Here is a 25325-nt window from a genome sequence, read left to right as displayed (position 1 = left end):
CCATTTGAGAGAGTTCTGCAGGAAGGTTGGAGCAAAGGAGGGAAAGTAAAGAAACATATCTTATCAGGAGATTGGGAATTGGGTCAGGAGAGGAATTACATGCCATTCTAGATCAAAGCTGCCGTGTGTGTTTCCTCAAAAGAAGGGCTGCTCATTATCAACTCAGATTTCTTTCTTAGGGTGTATACTGTGCAAAAGGCAACATGATTAAATATGTTTTTCTGTAAAAGAATGAAGCTGAAGGGGGGGGGGAGAATAATACAAGAGGTTAGGCATGTTTCCCAATGGTAATACCTTAATGAGAAATAGAAGATGTTGGAGATGTTTGGGGGGGTTGTCATTCAGCATGGTTCCATTGTGAATTCCTGTCATTATATAAGAACCTCTCTTTCTCCCTCTCTCCCTCTCTCTATCATCAGATCTGTACGGAGGAGGAAGGCTTTAAATAAACAGCCCGCAGAGTGAAGCCAACTGGAACCCTTTTCAATAATTACATCCAGCACAATACTCAATTTACATTGCATTTATTTAGCTTGAGGACCTGACAATGTGGCGGAGAAAAGAGTGACATTAGCGGCGGATGATAACAGCTAGAGCGGTGCGATCCCCCAAAGGAAGACGTTTTAGTCTGTGGCTGAGACTTTACCGATAGTAATATGTCATTAAAAACCAGCGCCATCTGTTCCGATTTCTCTTTTACGTGCTGTCCTTGACATAAAACGTACTGGAGATACAAATCCCTCAAAAATGCAAACTGTATGATTTCCTCTGCGCACTTAGTTTTGATTACACATTCTAACAGCGCCACAAAAGAGAGAACAACGACCACTAACAATGGTTTTCTCTCCATAACCCTTAAGGATCTCCGTTTGAAGTTCTCCAGTGTAATCCTGCACAAACTGTTTTCACAAGACTGCTTTGTTATTCATGTAGCACACACACACACAAACCCACACACACACACACACTCACACCCACACAAACAAAATCTGGCTAAACAAGCAGGTCATTTCTGATAAACTCCGCTGCAGCTTTAAACGTATTCATTCCAGATTAAAGAACACGACCTCTGATGTGGAAAACCTCCGCTTCACCAACAGAGCTGTAATCAGTGTATGCAGACAGTGTTTGGAGCTGCGTGTCTCACATTGCACAGGAAAGATAAGAAACTTCAATGGAGAATATCTCCTCGCTCCGATAACAAGTTTATGTTTACTGGACACTTAGTGTTTCATTATTTCTCTCTGTAATATTGCATTAAATACCAATATGAGGTGAAAATGACAGTGGAAAATATTTTTGTTTTGATTACTTTGTGAAACCATCCATGGACTGGTATGTATTTTGTATACTGTATAATAACAGAGTGAGAGGAGACATTTAATGACAACATCAATCACAGGTATTTTTTGGCAAAAGCTTCTGTTGTCTTAAAATGTGCCAGTCATAGTGATGAGGCTATAACAAAAAAGAAAAAAGCACCTGGGTTTAATTTGTTCTGAATACAAACTGAAACATCAGGTTAGTTTACTGTATATGTATCCAGCTTTGTCTCCATTTACTCATCTATTGTTTCGCACCTTTAATAAAGGTTGCCCCTACTACATTGCAACATAGTGATTAGGTGACTCGCCTTTGTAAACTTTAGATATCGCGCTCTGACGCATCGAATGAAACAACAGCTTTCCCTGAGTTATGGCTGAGAGGAGGAAAAAACTGGCTGAATGCTTCTCATTTTGCCAAGTGCTCCTCAGGCTAGTACATAACAAGGAAATGGACTGACAGGTTGAGAAAGAGGACTGAGAGGCATCAATGATCTATTGTTTGCGGCCAAGGCTCTCCTTCCAACTCTTCTGGCAGTCAGTATATCAAAGAAACCAAAATATATTACACCATCTGCACGGAAATATACAAACACAAATGACGTCATTTGTATTCCTTTGGCTTAATAAAAGCATTAAGAGCAGTTATGTACTCGAGCAAGTATGTGTGAGCACACACACACACACACACACACACACACACACACACACACACACACACACACACACACACACACACACACACACACACACACACACACACACACACACACACACACACACACACACACACACACACACACACACACACACACACACACACACACACACACACACACACACACACACACACACACACACACACACACACACACACACACACACGCTTCCACCAAAGGTCTGGAATCTATCAAAGCCCCCATTGCAATTACCTTTCAATGCTGGAAAGATGCATTACCTCTGTGCTGTGAAATGAACCCTATGTTATTCCTACAGGGCTAGAAGTCTATCCTCCACACTGAGCAGTACAGAATATTCCCTGCAGCTTGGCTATATAACCCTCTTGCGTCAGTATTTACAGATTATGACGGATATTAAGTGGATGTTGAGAAAGCTGATCTGCAATCAGCACTGAGTTTTTTCTTTTTACCTTGACACAGGTATACTGAAAGTGTTTTTCCAACATGGTAATTGTAAGATTTAAATGGGTATTTAATGAGAGATCGCATTTGTTCACACACCCTCACACGCTGTGGAATTCAAGTTATTATTACCAATGTGCACAGCTCGAGTTTATTAAATCACGTAGCCACAGAACTGAAAAAGACAGAGCTGTGACTCAAGTTCTCAGAGGTAGAAATTGATCTTTTACACTTGAATTAAATTGGAAACTCACAATAAAATGGTGTGAACCAACTGTAAAAATAACAACAGAAAATGTTCACCAGTCACTGAGTAACTCTTTTGTCATCCGGATCAAATATATGAAATATATATACAGTCTCCAGTTGTTCAAAGTAGTGAAATAATCTGATCCATGCTCATGTTCCTTTGTCAGAAACACTTATGCTGTTCAAATTCAGTGAAGAGAGATCATTCATATAAGCAAAAGTGTCACTTAAGTAAAAGCACAAAGGTATTATTAGAAAGGTGTACTTACAATTAGAAGTACCAAACGCCTACTCAGTAATCAATGACATACTTCGAATACATTAATGAATTATGATTAATACTACATGAGTGAATGAGCAGCATTGTACTGTTGTAGGTGGTTGAAGTGGAGCTAATTGTAACCTTGTATACACTACTGGGTAGTTTATTCTGCAAGAATGCATTAAACTGTATCTTTCTAGTTACAGATTGGTAAATTAAATCAATATCTGTAAAGTAAATAGCAACTATAATTCATAAATAGAAGCAGTAGAGAAGAAGAATCAAGTAGCATAAAATACAAATACATAAATGCACCTCCAAAATCTGCACTTTAGTAGAGACATTGTTTTTGTTTCATTCCAACACATCATACTCATTTCCACATGCAATTCATTCCCTTGGTGTGTTTCCTTAAAGGGGGTTTCCCTTCCCTGTAGTTATATTGATTTACTGCATGTGAATGATCTGCGAAGGCTAAAATTCCAACGTTCCCTCCAGAGGAGATTTCCCCCTGCCTGAAACGCACAGATTGTATTCCTTTTTTTACATCCGTAACATAGTGACATCATTATCGAACTACTTCTATTGGCTAGCGCTCCAACACATTTTACGTAATAGGCTAAGGGGCAGGACAACTTTAAGAGGTTGACCAAGTACAACAGAACCCGACCAGCTGACCAATCAGAGCAGACTGGGCTCTGGTTTCAGACAGAGGGTGAAAAGAGGTGCTGCAGCTCAGGCAGTATGAGAAAAATAGAGACCTTTTTGAACATTAAAGCATGGAGACATGTCACAAAATACAAATACGAACCAGAAAATGACCATAATAAGGTCCCTTTAATGTTGATTTTTTGTTTTACGCACAACAAGGCATACACAAGCGGATAGTTGTATGCATTCATAAAGCAGATGGACTGGCACCCTCATGAAATATGCAGAGTTATTAATTGTACAATCTGTGATGTGTAGAGCAGCACGGATTCATACATATCTTTCTAACTGAAGGAAGAATGTCAACACAACATATAGGAAACATAGGCAGTTCTGCACTGATATAATACGGTTGCAGTTATACTTGAAATAAGCAGCATTTTTGAAAAAGAAGAGTTTAGAAATCTTCCCAGAACAAGGTTGCTGGTTGGGTAACACTTATGAGTCAGAGTGTAACTGGAACAGGCAGGCAATTTGTTTTCAGGAAAGCAACACACAATAAAACTTCCTGATTTATGTGATTTTAAAGCTTTTCATTAAAAAAAATTCAAATACAAATAAATCTAGAAGAAAATGTGGCTTATAAGCAGGCGAGATAGTGTATTATGAATTGCTGTATTCTGTTTTTTTTAAGAGGGGCTGGCAGAGGTAACATCAATAGCATCTCTGTTGTTCCAGACCTGACTAATGGAGAGAAGAGTGACACAACTGTTGTTTCAGACCTGGCTAATGGAGAGACGGAGCTCTTCATTTCCTCTGAGGCCGTTCTCATTGTTTAACCATCAACCAGCCTTCAGCTCCCCTCCCTCGCGAAAGTCAGAAAACACATTATGTTACATTCCAGAAATAAAATAACACAAATTATTAATGAATATAGCCATCCAAAGAAGCTGAATTTGATTATGTTGCTAACCATAACAGGATATGTCTCGGGTGTATGGTGGTCTCTCTCTCTCTCTCTCTCTCTCCGTCTCTCACAGGGCGTCTTTCTCTCTCTTTCTCCCATTCAAATTCGAGGCATGCTCAAACATCTAATAGATTTTTCCACCCCGGCACACAATTTACTGCTTACAGATTTAGAATTCTCTGGCTTCCGGCCAGTCAGAAGTGAATTAATGATATGAGCACATCAGTGAGGAAAAACAGCTTGTGATTCTCTCTCCTACAGGTCTGAGCATAATGAAGAAGATACTGCCATAAAACCTCCTAACACTACCAGGAGGAAGAAGAAAAAATACCAGGGAAGAAAGGAAAGAGGGGGAGGGAGGTGAGATAGGCACATAATCAATATGAACACTCCATTAAATTACTTCAAAAGGGGAATTTTAGACAGTTTTTAAAATTAGTTCTGCTTAAAAAAGCAGAAGGGGAAGAAAATATGTCTGAGGGGCAGAAAGGAAACACGTGCAAACGATACAATCTGCCACCTATTCTGAGTGGAGGAGTACAGTGTGGCGTGTTTTACAAAAGCATTCTTTCTATGTCGGAGTCACAACATACCATTACTCTTGTAACGCCACGACACTTTCTCTTTATCTCTTCCAAGAAACCTCTTTACTCCAGCCCACGTTGCAGTCGAAACATAAAACATTTTCATGTGTGATAGTGACTCAAAATCCCAAATATTGTTCTGTATTGTCACCAAGACAAATCAACCATGAGAAGACGGCATCCGTCTGTTTCCTTATCACCAGCTCCTGCCTGCATAAACATTCAGAGACGCTCTGAACAGTCTGTGAAAAGGGACAGAATCTACCCTCTACATCAAATTGAAATGTTCTGACTGAAATATTGTCGGGATATCAACTCGGGTATATGTGCCAAGTCTGGCATACAGATCAGACGTTGCATCAGAGGGAAATACAGCGGTTCAATCCACCGAGGCTGTAAAGAATCTTGAAATGCGGCGATATCGCTTTGTGCCTCACCGGCCTGCTCCTTCCAGCTCAATCATTTATTTACCTCTGATCACATAAAGCAGATATATATAGTAATGTATTAGGTGTCTCAATTCCAGACACCAGTATGTCTAGGCTTCTCTGACTGTGTTCATACTGTTAAACACATTAAGTGTTAAGACCTTCTTAAAGGCTTATTTTTCAGTGTGTTGGTGTTATTGTTTTGTCCGACATTGCAATGCACCAAGAATCTAAAGGGGCCCTATTCTGCTCATTTTCAGTTTCATATGTGTGCCTCTTTAATGTTCAATACGAGAGCCAAGTCTGCTCTGATTGGTTAGCTGACCGGCTCTGTTGTGATTGGACAACCGCTTAGAGATGTCCAGCCTCTTAGCATCACGTACAATATGTTGGAGTGCTTGCCAATATAAGAGCAAGTGTTACGTAGTGATGTCAATATGTAACGGGAGTAAGAGACCACAGGAAAGGGAAAAGCCCAAGAAGCATAATAGGGCCTCTTTAAGAAACTGCTCTAAGCAGGCTCTTGAAATCAATGACAGTGAAATTAAAATTAAAAAAAACGTTACACGCAACTGTACAAAACTACTACTTGTACTATATAAAGTAGTCATACAACTGTGGGGGTGTATATAATAAGTAAGTACTATGTGAATAGCTTATAATGCAATTTAGCAGCTCAGTTGGTCGAGAAGGTCAGCCATTTATCGAAGGGTTGGCGTCCTTGAGCAAGATACAGCAACTCAGACTGCTCCGGATGTATGTGAAGGCAAAGGAATATAATTATCGTTGGACAAAAGAATGTAATGTACTTTACTTAAACTATGCAACATGCAGACTAGTGAAGGTCAGTAAATGTAGATGGCAGGAGGGAAATGCCTTTCAACGCAAGTGCATTTGATGGGTGTATTGAATGGAAATGTAATTAAAAGCAAACCATTTGCAGCTTTTCATTCGGCAAAGAGGTAAAAATAAGGCCTTTCCCTCCATAATAAAAATAAAAACTGACCTTCATTACCATCACTAAATGAATATGCCTAGCTCACATTGCTTCCAATATCTTATAAATATTGCGCCCTTGACTTAAGTTTGTGATTCACTGAATACATTTGTTTGGTGAATTTAGAGAAAGATTTTCAAAAGGTGCTGCTGTGAAAATATCATGTTAAATGTCAAGTGGAGGTCTGGCTGCTTTTCTGGCGCACTATATATTTTTTTATAGGGATGTTTTCTCAGACCGCAGTGATCCTCGCAGCGCTGAGGGAGGAAGAGGCCACTGATGATAGTACAGGCGAGGGCAGGAGTCAGGAACACCATCTATGTGTCTTGAATGCAGGAGTCGCAAGCTTCGACCTTCTCACAAATCTGCTCACTGTGAAGGCTTGAGTTGAAGAAAGACACGAGCTGTTTTTGTGAGCAAGAGCAATCCTTTGTGGAGCTTTTTATTTTTTATTTATTATCATTTTCCTTCTACAGTTTCTCCAGGCGTGAAAGCCAACAAAGTGTATCAGCAGATACAGCTCTACAACACCCGTCCTCGTAGTATACGACTAGAAACCAATTTCGTCGGGTAGCAGTGAAAAGAAAAAGAAAAGAATCAGGCCAGTTCTCCGGGGAGAGATAGAGGGGCAGAATGTAAACTTCCCTGGCAAGCCATCCCTGGTGGATTGAACAGTAAAAAGAAGCTCACTCAAACCCAAGATAAACTGAGCGGACAGTTTGCATTACCTGATTAAGTGAATCACATTACGGATTATGTAATGACTGCAAAATACAATACATCACTCTTCATGCACTCGTATAAATATGTTATTAGAGTCCTCTGGGCCTGAAATACTGCACGTAGGAAGCTTCAGTGTGTGATTAAAAGAGCAGGTCACAAGAAGAGTGATTTATATTTATTCTAAGCTACTGGGGTTCCTTGAAAAACTATTCTTAAAGGAGAAATTCCATATTTGAAAGGATAAAGACTGTAAACATCGCTCCGTGGCAGCAGCACAGAGATAACAAGAGGAAGAAGTGACTCAGCTCAGCCAGGAAATAATCCACCACATTTTTGTAGGGATTAAACAAACAGGATATAACATGTTAATTTGTGAGCTTTTAATTTGATAGTAGTACAAAGCCCAGATAGCTTGCTTCCGGACTCAAAGCTAAGCTAAGCTAACTAGCAGCATCATGCTTGCAGCACAGACATGAAAGTGGTCTTTCTTCTAGAGGACAGATTGATGCTTTGTTTCTTTACATTTTGTTCAGTTTTAAAAGGGAACGTTGCTTCATTCACGAGGCCCTCTCACAAAACACTGCATTTCAAAGCCTGGCGTGAGCTGGAATTTGAATTATGATAGCAATCATCTCTCTGCCTCACAGGTTTTAGAGCCACCGCTGTCGAAGCTGCAGGACAGCAGCAAAGGTCACTTGTTTCTCTAATTAATTACTTCACTTTGTGCGGGCATCTTTGGTTTCACTCTTTATGCATCTATGAGGACAGTACAGAGCTTTGTTCACTTATTAGACCATACATAAAAGATCAAAAACAATATAATTATCATTCTGCCATTTCAGACCCACTTGTCTGGTAGAATTTTTCATATGTTGCCTGTGAGACACAAATACATAACAGTGCACTTAATTCACTTTGGCAGCGTGCCAGGAAAAGTTAGGACACGCTCTTGGAAGAAAAAAAAAGAGCTGTTTCCCACAATAACAATGGCACACTTTATTGCTCTTTAGCTCACAATGGTTTTTCTGTGCAGCTTGTGGTATTGCTGCAGTATCCTGTTATGGGGAACAATCCAATTCCTCTGACATAGGCACAGATCAGCCGGAGAATAACAATCAGTAATACCTCATTCAAGTAAAACAACGAGCAGCTACTTTGGGGCTTTATTCTATTTATGAATAAAAATCCCCTCCAAAAAAGTGGAGCATATATAGCTGCATCATAAAAAAGTCATTTTGTCAATGAGCCAATATTACGCAGAATTACAGTCATTCAGCTAGGCTTTAGGGTACTTTTATATCTGATCTGCTGCAGCTGTGGCATGAATATTTCATTCTGGTAGTACGCAGCATTGCAGTGGCATATTTCATATTTCTATGCAAACCCTTGCTCAGGGTAACGTGCATTTGCCTTGATGAATAAGTGATCTCTCTCACTCCTTTCCAAGTCTCTGTTCCGCTCATATTGTTGGACTGTCAACAAAGGCCACACGCCAAAGACGTGAACAAACAAACAAATGCATAAGTGAAAGCACCCCACTGATTGTCTGGGTGTAGCATGTGTCCATCTATGTGTGTCCGTGTGTGTCTGCATATGCGAGTGTGTGTGTACTGTATGTGTGTGTTGTGTGTGTGTGTGTGTGTGTGTGTGTGTGTGTGTGTGTGTGTGTGTGTGTGTGTGTGTGTGTGTGTGTGTGTGTGTGTCTCTGGTGTCCTGCCAGAGTCTGAGCTCGTTCTGCTGAGTGGGCAGATTCTCTGGCTGAGTGTCCCATCGGAGTGACAAGTGCATTTAGAAACAGCCTGATGGAGTCATTAACGGCAGCGCTTCTCATTAGCAACACACACACACACACACACACACACACACACACACACACACACACACACACACACACACACACACACACACCACACACACACACACACACACACACACACACACACACACACACACACACACACACACACACACACACACACACACACACACCACACACACACACACCACACACACACACACACACACACACACACACACACACACACACACACACACACACACCACAACACACACACACACCACACACACACACCACACTGCAACCCTCAGTAACAATAGCGTCATCGTCAGGTTATAACAGATAAACAGATAAATCTATAAAATGTTGACGATACAGCACATTTATAGAAATCCATGATATGGAACATAATATCATTTAAGAAGCAGGCTGACACTTTTATTTATGAAAGCAAGCAATCACCCCCACACACACAAGCACAATCAAACTGTATTGATTACTGGAATAACAACAAAGCATCCATTATTGATCCCCTTGTCCTTTTTGCGTATGAGAATCGAGCAATATCGAGTAATCAAGGGCATTACAGCATCGCACAGACACAAGAGCCTCTCTTCCTGGAAGACCCCGAGCAGAAAAACTGCACAAGACTCTTCAATAAATCACAATTGTCTTCAGAGAAAAAAGGATCATGTTGCTAAAGCAGTTTCACTTCCACAAAAGGCTTCAAGCATTCAATGATTATTATAAATACATTAATAGGGGATTATAAAGCTACATTTCTGGCTTAATTCACCAGGATGAATTCTTACAACCTGACAAGACATGATGGTATTTTTAGCATGTTTGCTAAGCTATATTATCCAATTATAATCAGCATTAGACATGACATCACAGCCATGTGTGTGAGAGGCAAATAACTGGGAAACGGCTTCAAAAGGAACATTATGTTCTTTCTGATTATTAGAGTCAAATGCCAGAGTTTCCTATTTGAATCCGATGACTCATCCGCCGAGGCATCCAGCTTTATGTTGGGCCTGATTCATAGGTAATGCTGCCGTGAGACCCAGCGTAAGAATCAAACAGTCTCCGACACTTAATGGCACCGTAAACATGATGAATATGCCAGACAGCCATTTAAACACAAACAGCAATGATCCTCAAAGCTCCTGAGATACACAGCCAATTATGATCTGATCTGATGGATAAGCCGGTGTCAGAGGTGCCCGTTTGATATGGCTCAATTATTTAGAGACAGTACCAGCTGATTTATGTGATTTTTTTTGCTGTCTTTGTTGTTGTCGCACCCGGAAAAAAATAGAGCTGTTAAACTGTGGGTTGGAAATGCGTTTGCAAAACACGCTGTCATTACCTCTATGCTGCGTATAATAGTGTGATTCTCAGCTCATTATATCGGGAGGATTTCCAACTACACACTGATGAATTACTCTAGTGAAGACAACACTTGTTAAATCAACCAAGGGACAATAAACATAAGCTGATTTATGGCGGAGACAGGACACAAACACAAACAGCAGAGTAGAGGAAATGTCAACACTGCAGTAACCTTTTCGAATGAAATTATTTAAAGACAACTTAAAGGTCACCTATTGTGCAAAATCCTCGTTTTCATGTCTTTTATACATAAGCATGTGTCCCCTCTGTGTAAAGAGATTCTGAAAGTTTCAGGAAAAAAGATTCTCTCACTTTTTGTCCTGATCCATTTCTATAAAAACCTGTCTGAAAATGAGCTGATCAGATTTTGGCCACTTTATGATGTCATAACGATTTTTTTGGCTTGTGTAAGGGGCGCCGCCAGGGATTTTGGGCCCCATGAAAAGATATCACATTGGTTACTTAAAAATGTTTTTCTTAATGTTCTAAAATTGTTTGGGCCCCTGTCAGTCACGGGTCCTTAGAATCGTCCTAACTTTTCACCCCCTTAAGGCGCCCCTGTGTGTAACCATTAGCCAATCACCAACCAAGGTAACTCCCCCCCCTCCCACACCTGTTCACCTGAATCTCCTCCTAGAGCCCCATTGTGTTCTTTGTAACCAAATATCTCTCAGAGGGGCGTGGGGAGGGGCTCCTTATTTTCATCTAAAGTAACAGACAGAGAATCAGCACTTTGGAAACAGGGCTGAAACAGAGGGGATTATGGGATGCTGCAATGATCTGTTTGGTGTTTGGAGCCAAACACTTCAGAGACATGTTCTCTATCATATATTGATGAAAAACAGTATAATAGGGGACCTTTAAAGAAAGAGTGAAATAAATAGAGGTTTCTCACCTAGCTGTGCTCTCTCCCGCTGGACATCCTTGAAGTTGAGTCCGCTGGTCAGTGTGCTCTCGCGGTACCGATGAAGGGCCTCTCGCCTCCCGTTGGTCCCCAGCTCCCGGAGCACGGAGGCTTTGAGAGGCTCGGCCTTCAGACAGTGGGTCCATCCCGAGAAGTCTGGTACCGTCCACTTCACCAAGTCCTCCAGACGCACAATCACCTTCTCAGACACCGCAATTACCTCGTGCTGAAAGGAAGCGGGCGGAATCACAATTACAATCAGAAGCAAATAACGGAAGTCACATAAAGAGCAGCTGTGTCAAAGTCGTGCAGCTCTTACTTTTCCCACAATTTCATGACTCTGAAATAGTTTTGAGGAACAGACACATGTTTTAAAGATAATATAAGTATATTTATATTTCAAATCTATTTCCCTATGTAAAGAATTTGTAAATTGCTACAGTATCTCTACTTTAGTTATGCCAACATGAGATTCTAATTAGGGCTGTGCGATTATGGCAAAAATCATAATCACGATTATTTGGGTCAATAATTGATATCACGATTATTTTGACGATTATTCATTGACCATTTATTGAACTTTAAAACAAATAATATTTTACCAATAAACAAGATCAACAAATATGTTGGAGCGCACTTCCAAAACCATACTAAACATATATTATTAATATGATAAATAAAAATAAATTAGACCAAAATAAATGAAATCAAACATGTTGCAGTGCACTGTCACAACCTACTGAAAACTCCTTAACATATAGCCAACATTTTGGTAAAACATATTCAACATATTCCACTCAGTTAAACGTTGAAGGCTGGCCAACCGTCATGGTCCAGAAGTAACAGGAAATAAATGCAATAAATACAATTTAAGACCAAATAAAAATGTTTAGGCCACCATGGCAAATGCTGGTAGGGCTGCTCATGTCATCTCTTAAAGATTGTTCGCAAGAAACACCAGCCTGTTTACATTGTCTGGTTTCAGAGATGAGCGCAGGCAGGTGACAATATTGCCACCTGTACTGAAGACCCTCAGCCACGCCCCGACACATGGGGTGACGCCGGCCAATCACAAAGCTTTGATGCGTTCAAGTGCATTATTCTGGCACAGGAAGATTATGTTACAGGACATTAATGATAAAACAGAGTATTGTTGTTCTATTTTTAGACACATCTCGCGATCGACTGGTTGGGCACCCCCGGGCTAGACCATAGGTCTGTTGTGGTAGCAAAGTAGTCAGCTGAAGCCACATCTCTCTCAACTTCCCCACGGCATTTGTCATATAGTGCAGGCAGCGCAGACCTGCTGAAATAATACCGAGACGGCATCGCGTAACGCTTGTCCAACGTGTTGACAAGTTGCTTAAAGCCCTGGTTGCTAACAGTGCTAACTGGGCACATATCTTTAGCGATGTGAAATGTAATGGCACCTGTAATATCTCTGTGTCTCTGCGAGCTCGTCGCGTAGGCCGTTGCTCTGTACAATGCGTCCTGAATCGATGACTGTGATGATGTGGTGGATGAAGTCGAGCGGGCATCTGCTTTTTGTTGTATTATTGCCTGGTCGTATTGCACTTTGTGGTTGTATTTCAGACGATTAAAGAGATTGGTTGTGTTAGCGTGTGGTGCCAACACAACCTGGTAACAAATCCTGCACTGTACTTTGTTTTGCTCCACGTCGGACTCCTGAAAGCCAAAGTACTTCCAAATAGTGGAAATAGTTGTACCCTTCTTTTTAACGAGTTGCTGCTCTTGTTCTGACATCTTCGCTCGCGCTGAACACTCACAACACATGTCACTCCCACGTGGCCGAGTGGGCTTTTAGGGAGGGGCGAAAGCGCACCCAGCAAAAATAATCGTATTTTGTCAATTATGCTATTTTCATAATCGTCGCAAATCGTAATCGCGATTAAAATACGATTAATTGCACAGCCCTAATTCTAATCATATATTTGTACAATATATCTGTACATTAAATTCACCTTTAAGATTTTTGAAACTTACAAGGTTTTTCAGTTCCATAAATTCACCCATTTACCAGAAATACAGTTCATTTCTACATTATTCCTGATGCTTTGTTTCTCAAATATACATTTTAATCTCAAATCATTTGGACTTTTTCTCTCATTTAAACAACTTTCGGATACTTCTAGGCATTTCTTTCTGACTTACATGATGTGTGCTGTTTTAAAATATACAAATTAACTTAATTTTAGAGCTTTTAATTGAATAAACACTAGTTTAGGTGGTTCTTAATGAGTAGTATTGTTTACAATTATAGCTCTCGTTTCAAGTATGAAACTCTGATTTGTTTTATGTGCGTTTCCCCACGCAGTGTGCGACAGTGGTGGAAAAAATGTGCAACAAACCTTAACTTAAAGGTCATCTATCATGCTATTTTTAGGCAATAGCATGGGTCTCAGATATATCAAAAATATATAAAAAACATGTCTATGAAGTGTTTTGCTCAAAATACCAAACAGATCACCCATTCTAGCTATGCCTCATATCCCTCCATTTCACTTCCCGATTCAAAAGTCCTGATTTTGGGTATAAAGCTTAAAAAATCATAAAAATGGATAACAAATAAAAAAGGAGGGGGCTGAGCTCATGCGGGACCCGGCAGCTACTGTCTAAACTAAATACTGCCGTGATGAAACGCCATATTATGGATTATCAAGGAGTATTTCTGAAACAGTCTGGAGCTCAAAGGCTTTCTCTCTTGCCGGTTATACCACAAGGTGAGTTCCTTTTTATTTCCTGCTTCTTCACACACATGCTCTCCAGTACAGGTTAGCTCTGAGTGTTAGCGATGCTAATGTAAACACCGACCATATTACGTCCAAACAGTCAGGCATTGTTTCTGATAGCAACGTTTCTGATTGGGCCGTGGGTCCACATTTCAGATATTACGTCATATCGGACGCAAATCTGGATCAGCTCCGTTATAGCCCCGTTTTTAGAGATTTGGGTACGGAGGAAAAGAGAGAGGGTTTTATTTTCTGACGCTGCGTGAGTTCCCCGACACACCGGGGACACATATTTATGTATAAAAGACATCAAAAAGTGCATTTTGCATGAGAGGTCCCCTTTAACTAGAAGCAGAAATACCAAAGACTAAAAATTGAAAAGATTCAATTTATCAACAAAGTACTCACTTAAAAGTACAAAAGTCATCAAAATATGCTTAAAACATGAAAAGTGAAAGTACTTTTTATGCATCCTCTTTTTGCACATGCAGAACATTTAAATGTGTAATACATTTCAGACACTTAACTGCATATCATACTCAATCTAATAGTAGATTAATAGTATAATACTGCATCATGTCATATACTATCATACGTTTTAAATAATGTAAAGCCTTAATCACCAAAGTAACTACTGTGAGTGTCAATATTGTAGTGGAGTACAACAATATGATTTCCCTCTGATATGCAGTGGAATAGGAGTAGCATAAATAAAAAATATTCAAGTACTTTAAATGTACTTGACTCTGGCAGAATGAAGTGAATATAAACATATGTGAATATAAACTTTAAATGTACTTGACTCTGGCAGAATGAAGTTAATATAAACAAAGTAAACAAAAATGGGATTTAAATAAAGGTAAATATTATAATCAGAATCAGGATCGAGTACGAACAACAGGACGTCCTTATTTATCAACCAAATTGGTATGTGCGTCAAGGAGCATTACGGCTGTGGACACACATTAATGTAAGTAAATTACGGCAGCATGAATATGGATGATGTGGATGATTGCTGAATTGAATTTATGCCAGCAGTTAAATCAAAGTCAATGGGGACGTCGGAGATGTTTTTAGACTTTTTGATTAGCATTTAGGAAGTCAGGCTCCCGATATTCACTGTGAACGTTGATATTTTGATGCTTTTAAATCACAAGTCACACTCGACAGCTGTGATTACACCTTCAAAGTGTGGAGGAGTAGAGGACATGTAATTTGTTACAGGCAGAATGCAATGATTGAACAGGGGAAAGCTGTGAGCCAGTGGTCTCTGTGACACACAATAAAACTAATGTGACACTCAGGACACAAAAAATATATATTCAGCAGTGATGTCTGACACGGAGGTAAGCTGAATATAACGGTGGTGGGTTTGTTGCTTTATTCTGTTCAGTTGGCTCTCTTAATAAGATTAGCTCTATGTATGTGCTTCAACCTTTTTTTCTAAAGGTTGATTTTAATAACTCTCATACTCGAAGTCCAATAGTGACGCAAAGAAGCGGAGATGCTTAAATGTGTTTCCATTTGAAGGGCTAATGGCTGAAGTGCTTGTTACCGACAGAGTGGAGTAGCATGCTGGAAGATGGCTATTAAAGAAACAGAGAAACCTGGAGCACAGATGTGTACAGGCACAAACACGGACATGTCTCTGATGTTTACCTTGCTTACCTCCAATTTAACAGGCATTTGTTTGACAGTATGCATTCCCCTTCAACGAGCCTGTACATATACCGCCAATAAATTAACTTTAATTTACTGTATTGACATATTTACGCACAGTATGTGTGAATGTAGAGAGGGCATCACAATAAAAGCTACATGTACATGATTTAATAAATAAATCCTTCCCGTGTCAAGCTTAAAATGTCAAGTTTTGTGGTCGTTTTGGCATTTTAAGCTGAATTTACCGTGTTTTAACGGATTATTTCAAGGTGTTCGTGTTATTTTGTCGACATACTCTAAAAACAAACATATGACTTTTCAGCGGTTCAGATTCTTTCTGAGTGCTCTGTCTATACAATTACCCATATTCAGTTCTCATAACATCTGCAACTAGAGGCATATCAAATCCCAACCAGTTGGAGAAAGCATTTCCTTATAAAGGAAAAGTCTGCGAGGGATAGCTTGATATAGCTGTGCCTCCCTCACTAAGTAGAAACATCAAACATGGGTTTTCGGTCTTCTTATAATGAGCTGTCTTCAGCTGTCAAGTGGTGGCGGGTGGTTGTAACCGGCTTTCCATGCAGTGAAAAACTGACTGCTGTTTTTGCCTTCAGAAAAGCGGGCCATTTGTATAATATAGAGCAACAGTAAATAGCACTCAGCCTGCAGCCAAAAAGCACATTGTATCTCTACAGAATTAGCTACTGTACTTTGATGCGATCTATTGACAGCACATAGAGAAAAAATACCCATGAAATAAAAATAATGTATTGAATGTTCTGCTGCTGAGGCAAACAGCAAGTAATTCAATAGCACACCAGAAAATACACACAGCAACAGCAAAGCGTAAAACACAACCATTCCCTCCATATCAATCAGCTGCATGACATGCTGCCTTATGAGAGTGTCAACACATCCTGTTGGGGACTTGTTGGGCTGGAGAGAAAAACACAACAGGTGAGAGCAATTCAGCAGCTGTCAACAAAGTCCAGCATATAATCAGTCTATAAACGCAGGCCAACAAGGCTTCATAAATGAGCTTTTTCTTCTTTACAAGCCAACTTCACCCTGGCTCTACATGCTGCGTGATGCAGCATGTAGAGCCAGGAAGTGTGCAGTTTGTATTAGTCATGATATATGATTGAGACATTTTAAGGCAAATACGGAAGAATTCTGAGGGTGTTTCTGAGAAGCAGTTATTGAGAAACAGAATTGCGTCAGCCTGTTTTGCAACTACAAGACATCAATCTGCAAACAAAACAAGAATTTCAAACAACCAGTAGACAAAGACAAGAAACAACTAGGGGCGGGAACTAAATATTGTTTTATAATATCGTATATTGTGTTGATTCAATTAATCTATTAGTCTAAAGCAAGTCATAAAACAATGCAAACAGAAACACTTTATATGACTTTTTATTGTCCAACAAACAGTCCAAAACTCAAAGTTATTTAATTCAAAATCAAATTAAATGGGAATTGTATAAATGAATGTATCAATTGGAGGAAATAAATCTCAGACTTTTGATATATAAATGTAAATCATGTTAAACATAATCAAAAGTGTCAATAGTTCTCTGGTTATGTGAGTATGTTATAGTTATCTGAGTCCAATGTAATATTAAACCCAATATATTTGAGTATATATTTGGACTGTTGGTTGGAAAAAAACATAATTTCAAAAGTCTTGTAATTGTATTATTGTAAGGATAAAAATGGGAGAAATTAAGCGGCATTTTTGTTGATGATTTTAAAAAAATAGACTGATTAATAGTTGTAGTCATACATTTCTGCTTAACAAATGACATGATTCATCTATTACTAAAATCGTTGGGTGTCATCTCCTGTCAAATCAATGAATCGCCTAATAATTTAAGCCCTTGACAGTATTTAATCATTCCAGCAGCAGCATTGCATGGGTCTTCTACTCACTAACATGTATTTTACTTTTCAAAAAAAGGAGACCTGCTCTTCTGTAAACGCTGCCAATCCACACTGTCCTGCCATTTCCTGTTAGGCAGCTGATAGTTAAGCAAAGCGTAGATAATATAGGTCAGAGGACGGCAAGCCCCCAGCCAAGAGGTGACACTCCACATCAGTAACATACCAAACAGCCTGCTTTCCTCTCACTGACACTTCAGACACACGTGCATTAAGAGCATGTATGCACTCTGATTCCTACACTCAACGTCTTAATGTGTTACTAGAATTTTACCTCGGGTACGTCAATAAACGCTAATCCTGTCCAACTGCTTGTTTTATGATTGAGTGAAATTGCAAGGTGACACATTAACCGCTGAATGTTACTTTCTGTCTCCGTTCCTCAATCAATAATTCATGTTATTACTGCAGCAGTGGGATATCTCTAAAAAAAACATTACCGAGTGAATTTATTGCTATGACTGCACATAATGGACTGAAAGTGGGGAAAAAACTGAGTTCTGCTGTGAAACTGTAGATAACTGTTTCAGCAACCCATGACTCCAGCGATCTCATTGAAATTAAACCCGCTAAAATCCATATCATTCGATTTATATGGACGCAGCAGTGCACTGGTGGCAAAAACAGCACAAGGGACATTCCCAATTCTATATTTGGTGATCCAATTAGAGACAATGCACCTTGAAATATTCCATATCACCCTGAACAATTCCCTGAGAGAAATCCACACCGCTGTGCTGTAAACAGTGAGGGAGACATTCCTGACTGTCAGCGTTCTGCGGCGCAGCGTCTCATCGCTCGGACAGGACTTTCAGTTTGGGAGTCAAGGGGTGCACGCTCCTAGTGGGTGGGTGTCTTTCTATACTGTGAGTACACACACATATAGTGCTCCTGTCATGCTGGGAAGGTTTCAGCCTGCTGCCTCAGAGAGGTCAGCGCTGGAATTCCTAAGGCCAAAGGAGATTAGTAATTGAGTAATGGACATGGTGACATGGACAATGAGGAGACAGAGAGGGAGAAAGAAGGAGGGAGAGAGAACGAGGGAATGAAACACAATATGAGTTCATTATCTATCTCCCCTCCCCATGACTGACCTTGGCTTCAGTGTCCCAAAACAAACTTATCTAGGAATTAAATGAGAGCTCAGGGGAGTAGGACGGGGACAATTGAATTACAATCTGTTTTTGCCTCAAGACTGGAAAGAGTTCAAGGTAGAACATTTAAAAAAAGGTGAGAGTTATTGTACATAATGTTCCCACACTTAATGCATGCAGTTTGTTCATTTGCATACAAGTTGCTCTAATATCTGCAGGGGTGCTGGACTCATCTTTAATTCACCGCTTCCATTAAGAGATTGCTCTTACATGAGAACTTAGAATTCTTGCGCAGTTATAATGACAGAGAAAGATTGCAAGATAACAGGTGTTTTCAAAAGGCTGGTGAGGCATCCATCATGTAAGGGGACACCACAGAAAAGCAGCGTCAGCTCTCTTGAATCACATCCGCTTGGTATTTTAACAAATGCACAAACAAGACAACGTTGCATTATGATTCCGTATGCTCCATCTAAGAAACCACGAATGAGAAATATTGGCTGGAGTATTAGGCAAGAGCTTCTCATCTGTGGCTGTACTCTCCTCAAAGGTTATAATAACGATCCACTGTAGCTGGGGGCACTGGAGTCATGCATCAAGGCAAATGTTTGCCTGTTCAAGTGGTTAGTCAATGACAAAGTAGAAAAACTGCAGCTAAAGAGCACCAAAACTCTCTTGTGTGTTGACATACGGATCGCTGCTGTAACATATCATTACTTAGGCTGCAAAGACACTAAACAGTGTTGCCGAGAAGCATCAGAAGACTGTGAAGAATGACAACCAATGGGAAATGTAATTTTTTTATATTGCCTTTGAAGTCTGGGGTATTCAGTTTTAAAAGGTTTTAAATTACACTATCCTATAAAGCTGGTAATAATTTACATGCTATTTCTGCAACGGTGAGGAATTCACTGGAGGGCAGTGTTCAGAGTTAATGACTTGTTCTGCAGCAGGAGGAGGCACATGCGTGCACGCTGCACATGCACACTGCACATGCACGCTTAGAGCCCCCCCCCCTTTAAATTCCTGCCATTGTTGTGTGGATGGGGAGATTTGGTATAATGCACTGACTGGCGAAGACAAGGCAGCAGTATAGATGTTCTTAAAAGATCACTGTAAAAAAATAAAAAGCCTAATATCTCATTTACACTCGAGTCATTCAGCAGAACGACCTTATCCATCAAAAAGCTGGTCACATATAAGCCACTTACACTTAACTCAACTAGCATCCCAGATGCCTGAATTACCCATTCAGGGTTTTTCCCTTAGGAAAAATCAAAGAAGCAGCAAATGAATACAATCTAATTTCCCTACAAGCTGGCTTTCCAAGCACTGAAACACATGCATGGACTTCTGCCATGCACTGAAGAAATGGCTCTGGACGCATGCCAAAGTGTTTTCCACAGCAATCAATACTGGCCTACTGCTGCAGTCTCCAGCCTGTCAGTGTGTGTGTGTGTGTGTGTGTGTGTGTGTGTGTGTGTGTGTGTGTGTGTGTGTGTGTGTGTGTGTGTGTGTGTGTGTGTGTGTGTGTGTGTGTGTGTGTGTGTGTGTGTGTGTGTGTGTGTGTGTGTGTGTGTGTGTGTGTGTGTGTGTGTGTGTGTGTGTGTGTGTGCCAAAGCCTTGTCAGCTAGAGGGACGGAATAGAGGAGAAGAGAGGTCAGATGAAATCAGAGGTGATGATAATAGCACATTAATATAACATGATCCAGAAATATTCTCCGCGGTTGTGAATTCCCATTAAGAGCGCCTTGCTGTAGTTGCACTAAAGTGGGATATATAGTATAAGATAAGCATAAGCAATTAACCGCCTGAAGCAGAGTATACAATAAGTGGGTGTTGTGTGCGGTGAGCTGTTATCTTCAATAGCTCTCTCCTGAAATGACGAGTCCAGAAACAGAAAGTACCAAAGCGGCAGGCGGTACCAGCAGGAAAGACCGGCCGTTTGGAGCGAGATGAAATAATGTGTCACTCAATGAGTTTTAAAACACATGCGACTGCTTAGTCAGTGGCAGTTTGCAGGCAGACAAATAGAGCAGAGGCCCCAATAGAGGGTTTGTCATAATGGGTGAGCAACTCGACACAAAGCCTGTTTAAAGAGCAAGCAGGGCTCAACTGGTGGGGGTAAACACTGCCTGTCAGGCTGAGATGCAATGAAAAATGGAGCTTCCTCCACATATGGACTTCATTATTAACCCAGAATAAATAGATTGATACATTTTCCTCTAGATTTGTTCATCAACTATTCAGCAAACAGTCCCTGAGAGCTAGGTTTATTCAATGAATCATTATTTCTATTTCCAGCCAAAGCTGACTGGATTTAAAGCTGGCTGCGTTTAAAAAGGAATTGACCTCCAACCCTGTGACAGAAGAGAAACAAGCACAGTAGGTCATGGGTTGGTTCCTCTTGTCACTGCACAGCAAAACACACCAACACAGCACAGGGGAGGCTGAGAGCAAACAAATACCTGAGAAATAACCAGCAAATTACATCATACCTCTGCGCTTAGAACACAAGTGAATCAGTAATCCAATTCCAGTGAGCTAGTTCAATAAAAGGCTGTTCTGATGTCTTGAGAGAAAAAAAGGTTGTTGAGGATATTGTGCTTCAGGCTTATGATAATACCGTATGAGGCGTGATCTCACAGAGAAAAGGAGAAACACAGCAGCGGTTGTTTACATGTCAAATGTCGAACGCCGCTTCTGCTTTATGTTGTGTGAAAATATTCAAGAGTGAATGTAAGAATAAATGCCATAAGCCTGAAAGACACCAAGCTGGGGCTTTTACCTCTCTGTAAGCACTCAAACCTTGTGAAAATGGCACACTTCCTGAAAGCTGTATGTTATCATGGTCATATCTTTGTGAGTCACTAAGCTAATTTGAACTCCTGATTTCCAGCCTGTCAATTATAGATTCACAAAGTAACTCCAGGGCCATTAATCTGCCTTCATTCGCTTCCAGAGTCCCGAAGTTAAAATGACTAATGTGAGGTTTATAAACTCTACTTCCCAGTGTCGCTAAAAAATGAACTCCTCTGTTGACGTTTGAAAAACAAATAATCATTTTGTGCATGCATCATTCCAGTGCAGAATTTTAACAGCCGATGAGTTTTAATAACACGGCTCTTTGCGAGGCTGGTTTACTTTTCCTGTTTGTTTTTTGGATTAAAGGTTGCATCTGTAAGCACTCCTAGCTGACTCACACAGGGCAGATTAGTGTTATGGGGCAAAGTCAGCGAGAATGTGAATGGGCTCAGTGAAGGTCATAAACTGACTTGAAGTTGTCAGGGCAATTTCCACTGTGTAATATACAGTAAGTTTGATTCCCTGAGAGCAGAGGGTTTGACAAGCCCTTTAATTGAGGTCGACTGCAGACACCTGCACTGCACTTAAACACATCATCCTTAAATGATATTATTTCTAAGTCTGACTTATTCTATAAGCACACTGCAACTTCAAAGCAAGTGCATCTGTCTCTGGTGTTTGCAGGATTGTGTGCTATGATGCAAGTTGGTGCATAATTCATTCAGGGAAATAGCTTTAATTCAGCTTCTGCTTGTACTCTGTTATCACAAACACAAACGACAGCATGCTTTCCCTCCTGAATGATTCCCTGTTTCCTTGATTCTCTGAGATTTGCATTGGCATTGCAGCCCTTCAGGTAATTCATATAATATTTTCCAGATACACCCAAAGGACAGGAGTGTAAGCACTTTGCAATGCAAATAAGTATTTGGGTAAGGGGCGGAGCTGACATGTCGTTGCGCAAGTGTGGCCTCAAGATCCGCGATGCATGCACTCAAAGTAATTACTAAATAATTGCAGCGTCTTAAAGGCTAACGCGAGAGGGCTTCAGGAGATGATACCAGTTATAGAATAATTCTGCTACAAAGATGATAGCTTGTCTAAGCGGAAGACCATAAATAGCCACCTTTTCTCATGAAAGGGAAATATGATAGCCACTCTATTACTCAAGAGGAAAGAATGTAAGTAAACCATCAGCGGAAGAGTCGAGTACACACACGGCTTTGTCCTTCCTATAAACAATATAACAGCATCAGAGAATCATTTCCATCCAGCCGCAAGTGATCAAAAGCACAGAGGAGTAATTAAAGTGCTGTTGTCGGGAAAGGAATATCAGTGATCAACAACACAGCGTTTGTTTTACTGAGAAAAACTCTCGATATCAGAGTAATGCCATTCAGTGCAGCGATGTAACCGGATCACAAGCGCCACATATGGCCACAGTCAATCATAACTATTGCTTTCCTGTGCCAACAACAGCGTAATGTAACACAGAGGCGTTTTAAGTGCTGCCTCAAATGTGAGCTGACAATATCACATTGTTGGGCGATGGAAATGTCCATATGGAAAATTATGCAAAGCGTGGAGAGTAGTTCAAACGTGTCTGTGCCGCTTTATGAGTCGATCTGCCTCTTTCAACATCAGGCTGCATTACCAAATATCTAATAACTATCGTAGCGAAATATCTAAGGCAGGTTGACCCTATGCATTCATTAGTGTTTCGCAATTTCCGCCCCTATGTCAGTATTTGACACGCTTTACTAAGAAATGAAATGATAGAGACTAGGCGCAGGATTATTGCGGATTTTCCCCTTTATAACACAATTAACCCCATAGAGCGCAGCGGCAGTCTTATTGAGCGCAGCTGGACAAGTGCACAATCAGCATTTAACACCACAATAGACAAACAAGTAAAACCAGGGAACATTTACCGCTGTAGGTCAATCATTTAACGGCACATCAATGTCAGTATTGATGAATGTGTTAATGCATGTCTGCCACCGGAGACTAAACATTCACTGCCAACTCTTAATGCAGTAAAGATGTGGGTTAATACAAAAAATGCTCGAGAATAAACACCATGAAACAGCCAATATCGTAATTATTCATAAAGCGATTAATATACCTCTCCATGGGTGGCTGTGCGTCCCTGGGGAGTATCCTCGGGTAAAAAATAAAGTTTGGAGCTTGATAAAAGTTGCTTGCTTGTTCTTTCTTCCCAGAGCAGCTGAAGCTCCGCTATGCAAATAGGATCCTCCGGTTTACATCTGACGAAGAAAAAGTCTCCGAGAGACAGAATCCTCGGTTTACGGTCCTGGTGAAATTTAAAGGCTTTATAGAATATATATGGTCCATGTAAACCGCAAGACGAGCCCACCCACTGTAGAGGAAAAACACAAATGGAGAAATTAATGCATGGCTTATCAACTCATTTGGTAAACAAATCGAAGCTAAGTGGACAAAAACATCACAAACATCCCTGCGGAATTACGCATGGTTAGCAAATATCACAACAGGATATCAGCACACAATTAGTAACATGTAACTATTTTTAGATGTTCAACATATGTGGTCATACTAAATATAATGTGTCAAACTGTTGTGCATTAAGCACCTGAGAACAGTTTAGAGTCGGTGGCGATAAGCGCAATGCGAAAATAAAATAAATAGGTTGATAACAAACGTTACCTTCAGTGAGTTCGGCTCCATCTCGACGTTATGAATTGATTAAACTCAACACGCTCTCCAAACTTGCTGGCTTGAATGGATCGTCGAAGGTCCTGCAAGGGACATATTTCTGTAGAGTTTCAAACATCGTCTATTAGTCGATAAAGACGTGTACAAAAATAGGTTTGGGGGTAGATTCACTGCGTTAACCATTGGGTAAGTATACGTATTTATTTTTTGAGAAGTTGATCTCTAGTTGTGATTTTTGGAGAAGTTGTATTAAGCGTATGCATGTTTTTAGACAAAATATTAACGTGTAATGATACAAATATGTAATTTCCTAATCATCAGTTAATAGTAATCGTATTTCAACACATCAAATATCATTTTTGGACAATTATCTGTTATTAAAAGCTACATTTGTGTTAATATTCTGTGTTTTGGGGCTTTTTAAAGATCATGTATCTTCCAGGACTTCTGTGAAAGACGTTCACTATGAAAGCACATTTCTCACAGTAATGACACTGAGGCGCTTGCTGTGGATGCCTTCAAGAAACAATGTTACATGAAAGTTAATAGGGCTATCAAATGATTCCTCAAAAGGCAATGTGGGACCCGTGAGGTGCCGGCTTAGCTTTTAGCGGAACTCGCTGTGCTTTATGGCTCAGACGCGCAGGTTTGCGTTAAAGCCGGAAAATAATGTTTTTTATATATATTTTTTAGGTGAACATGAAAAGACAAAATTGGCCGACTTAGAAAGCGGGGCGTCATGAGACAGAATTCACGAGGCGGTCCATTATACAGACATAAATCATCTTAAAGTGACCTTGTGCAGACAGCAGGATATATTACACACGAGTTAACACATTTTCACGATCAAAGCCTTTAATATAATTATGTTGATTAATATTTATTACCAGAAACATCGTGGGATTTCAAAGCTATTCGGATATCATTATAAAACATTGAATTATTAATTATAGC

General features: G+C 40.2%; 1 protein-coding gene across 1 annotated transcript in view; it reads right to left on the bottom strand.

The window, feature by feature from the left end:
• The window catches only part of arid5b (AT-rich interaction domain 5B), a 58841-nt gene extending 34447 nt beyond the window's left edge, over window positions 1–24394 (bottom strand). The window contains exons 1-3 of the mRNA XM_034237755.1: window positions 24363–24394; window positions 23800–24054; window positions 11414–11648 (exon numbers count right to left, since the gene is read on the bottom strand). Of these exons, the coding sequence (XP_034093646.1) occupies window positions 11414–11648; window positions 23800–24054; window positions 24363–24383 (511 nt within the window). The 5' untranslated portion in view covers window positions 24384–24394. The remainder of the gene's footprint in view (window positions 1–11413; window positions 11649–23799; window positions 24055–24362) is intronic.
• Between the last annotated feature and the right edge of the window lie 931 nt (window positions 24395–25325).

The sequence above is a fragment of the Gymnodraco acuticeps genome, unplaced genomic scaffold (assembly GCF_902827175.1).
Source record: "Gymnodraco acuticeps unplaced genomic scaffold, fGymAcu1.1, whole genome shotgun sequence".
NCBI lineage: Eukaryota > Metazoa > Chordata > Actinopteri > Perciformes > Bathydraconidae > Gymnodraco > Gymnodraco acuticeps.
The sequence above is the reverse complement of the archived record's forward strand: the minus strand, read 5'-3'. Positions and strand labels throughout refer to the sequence as shown.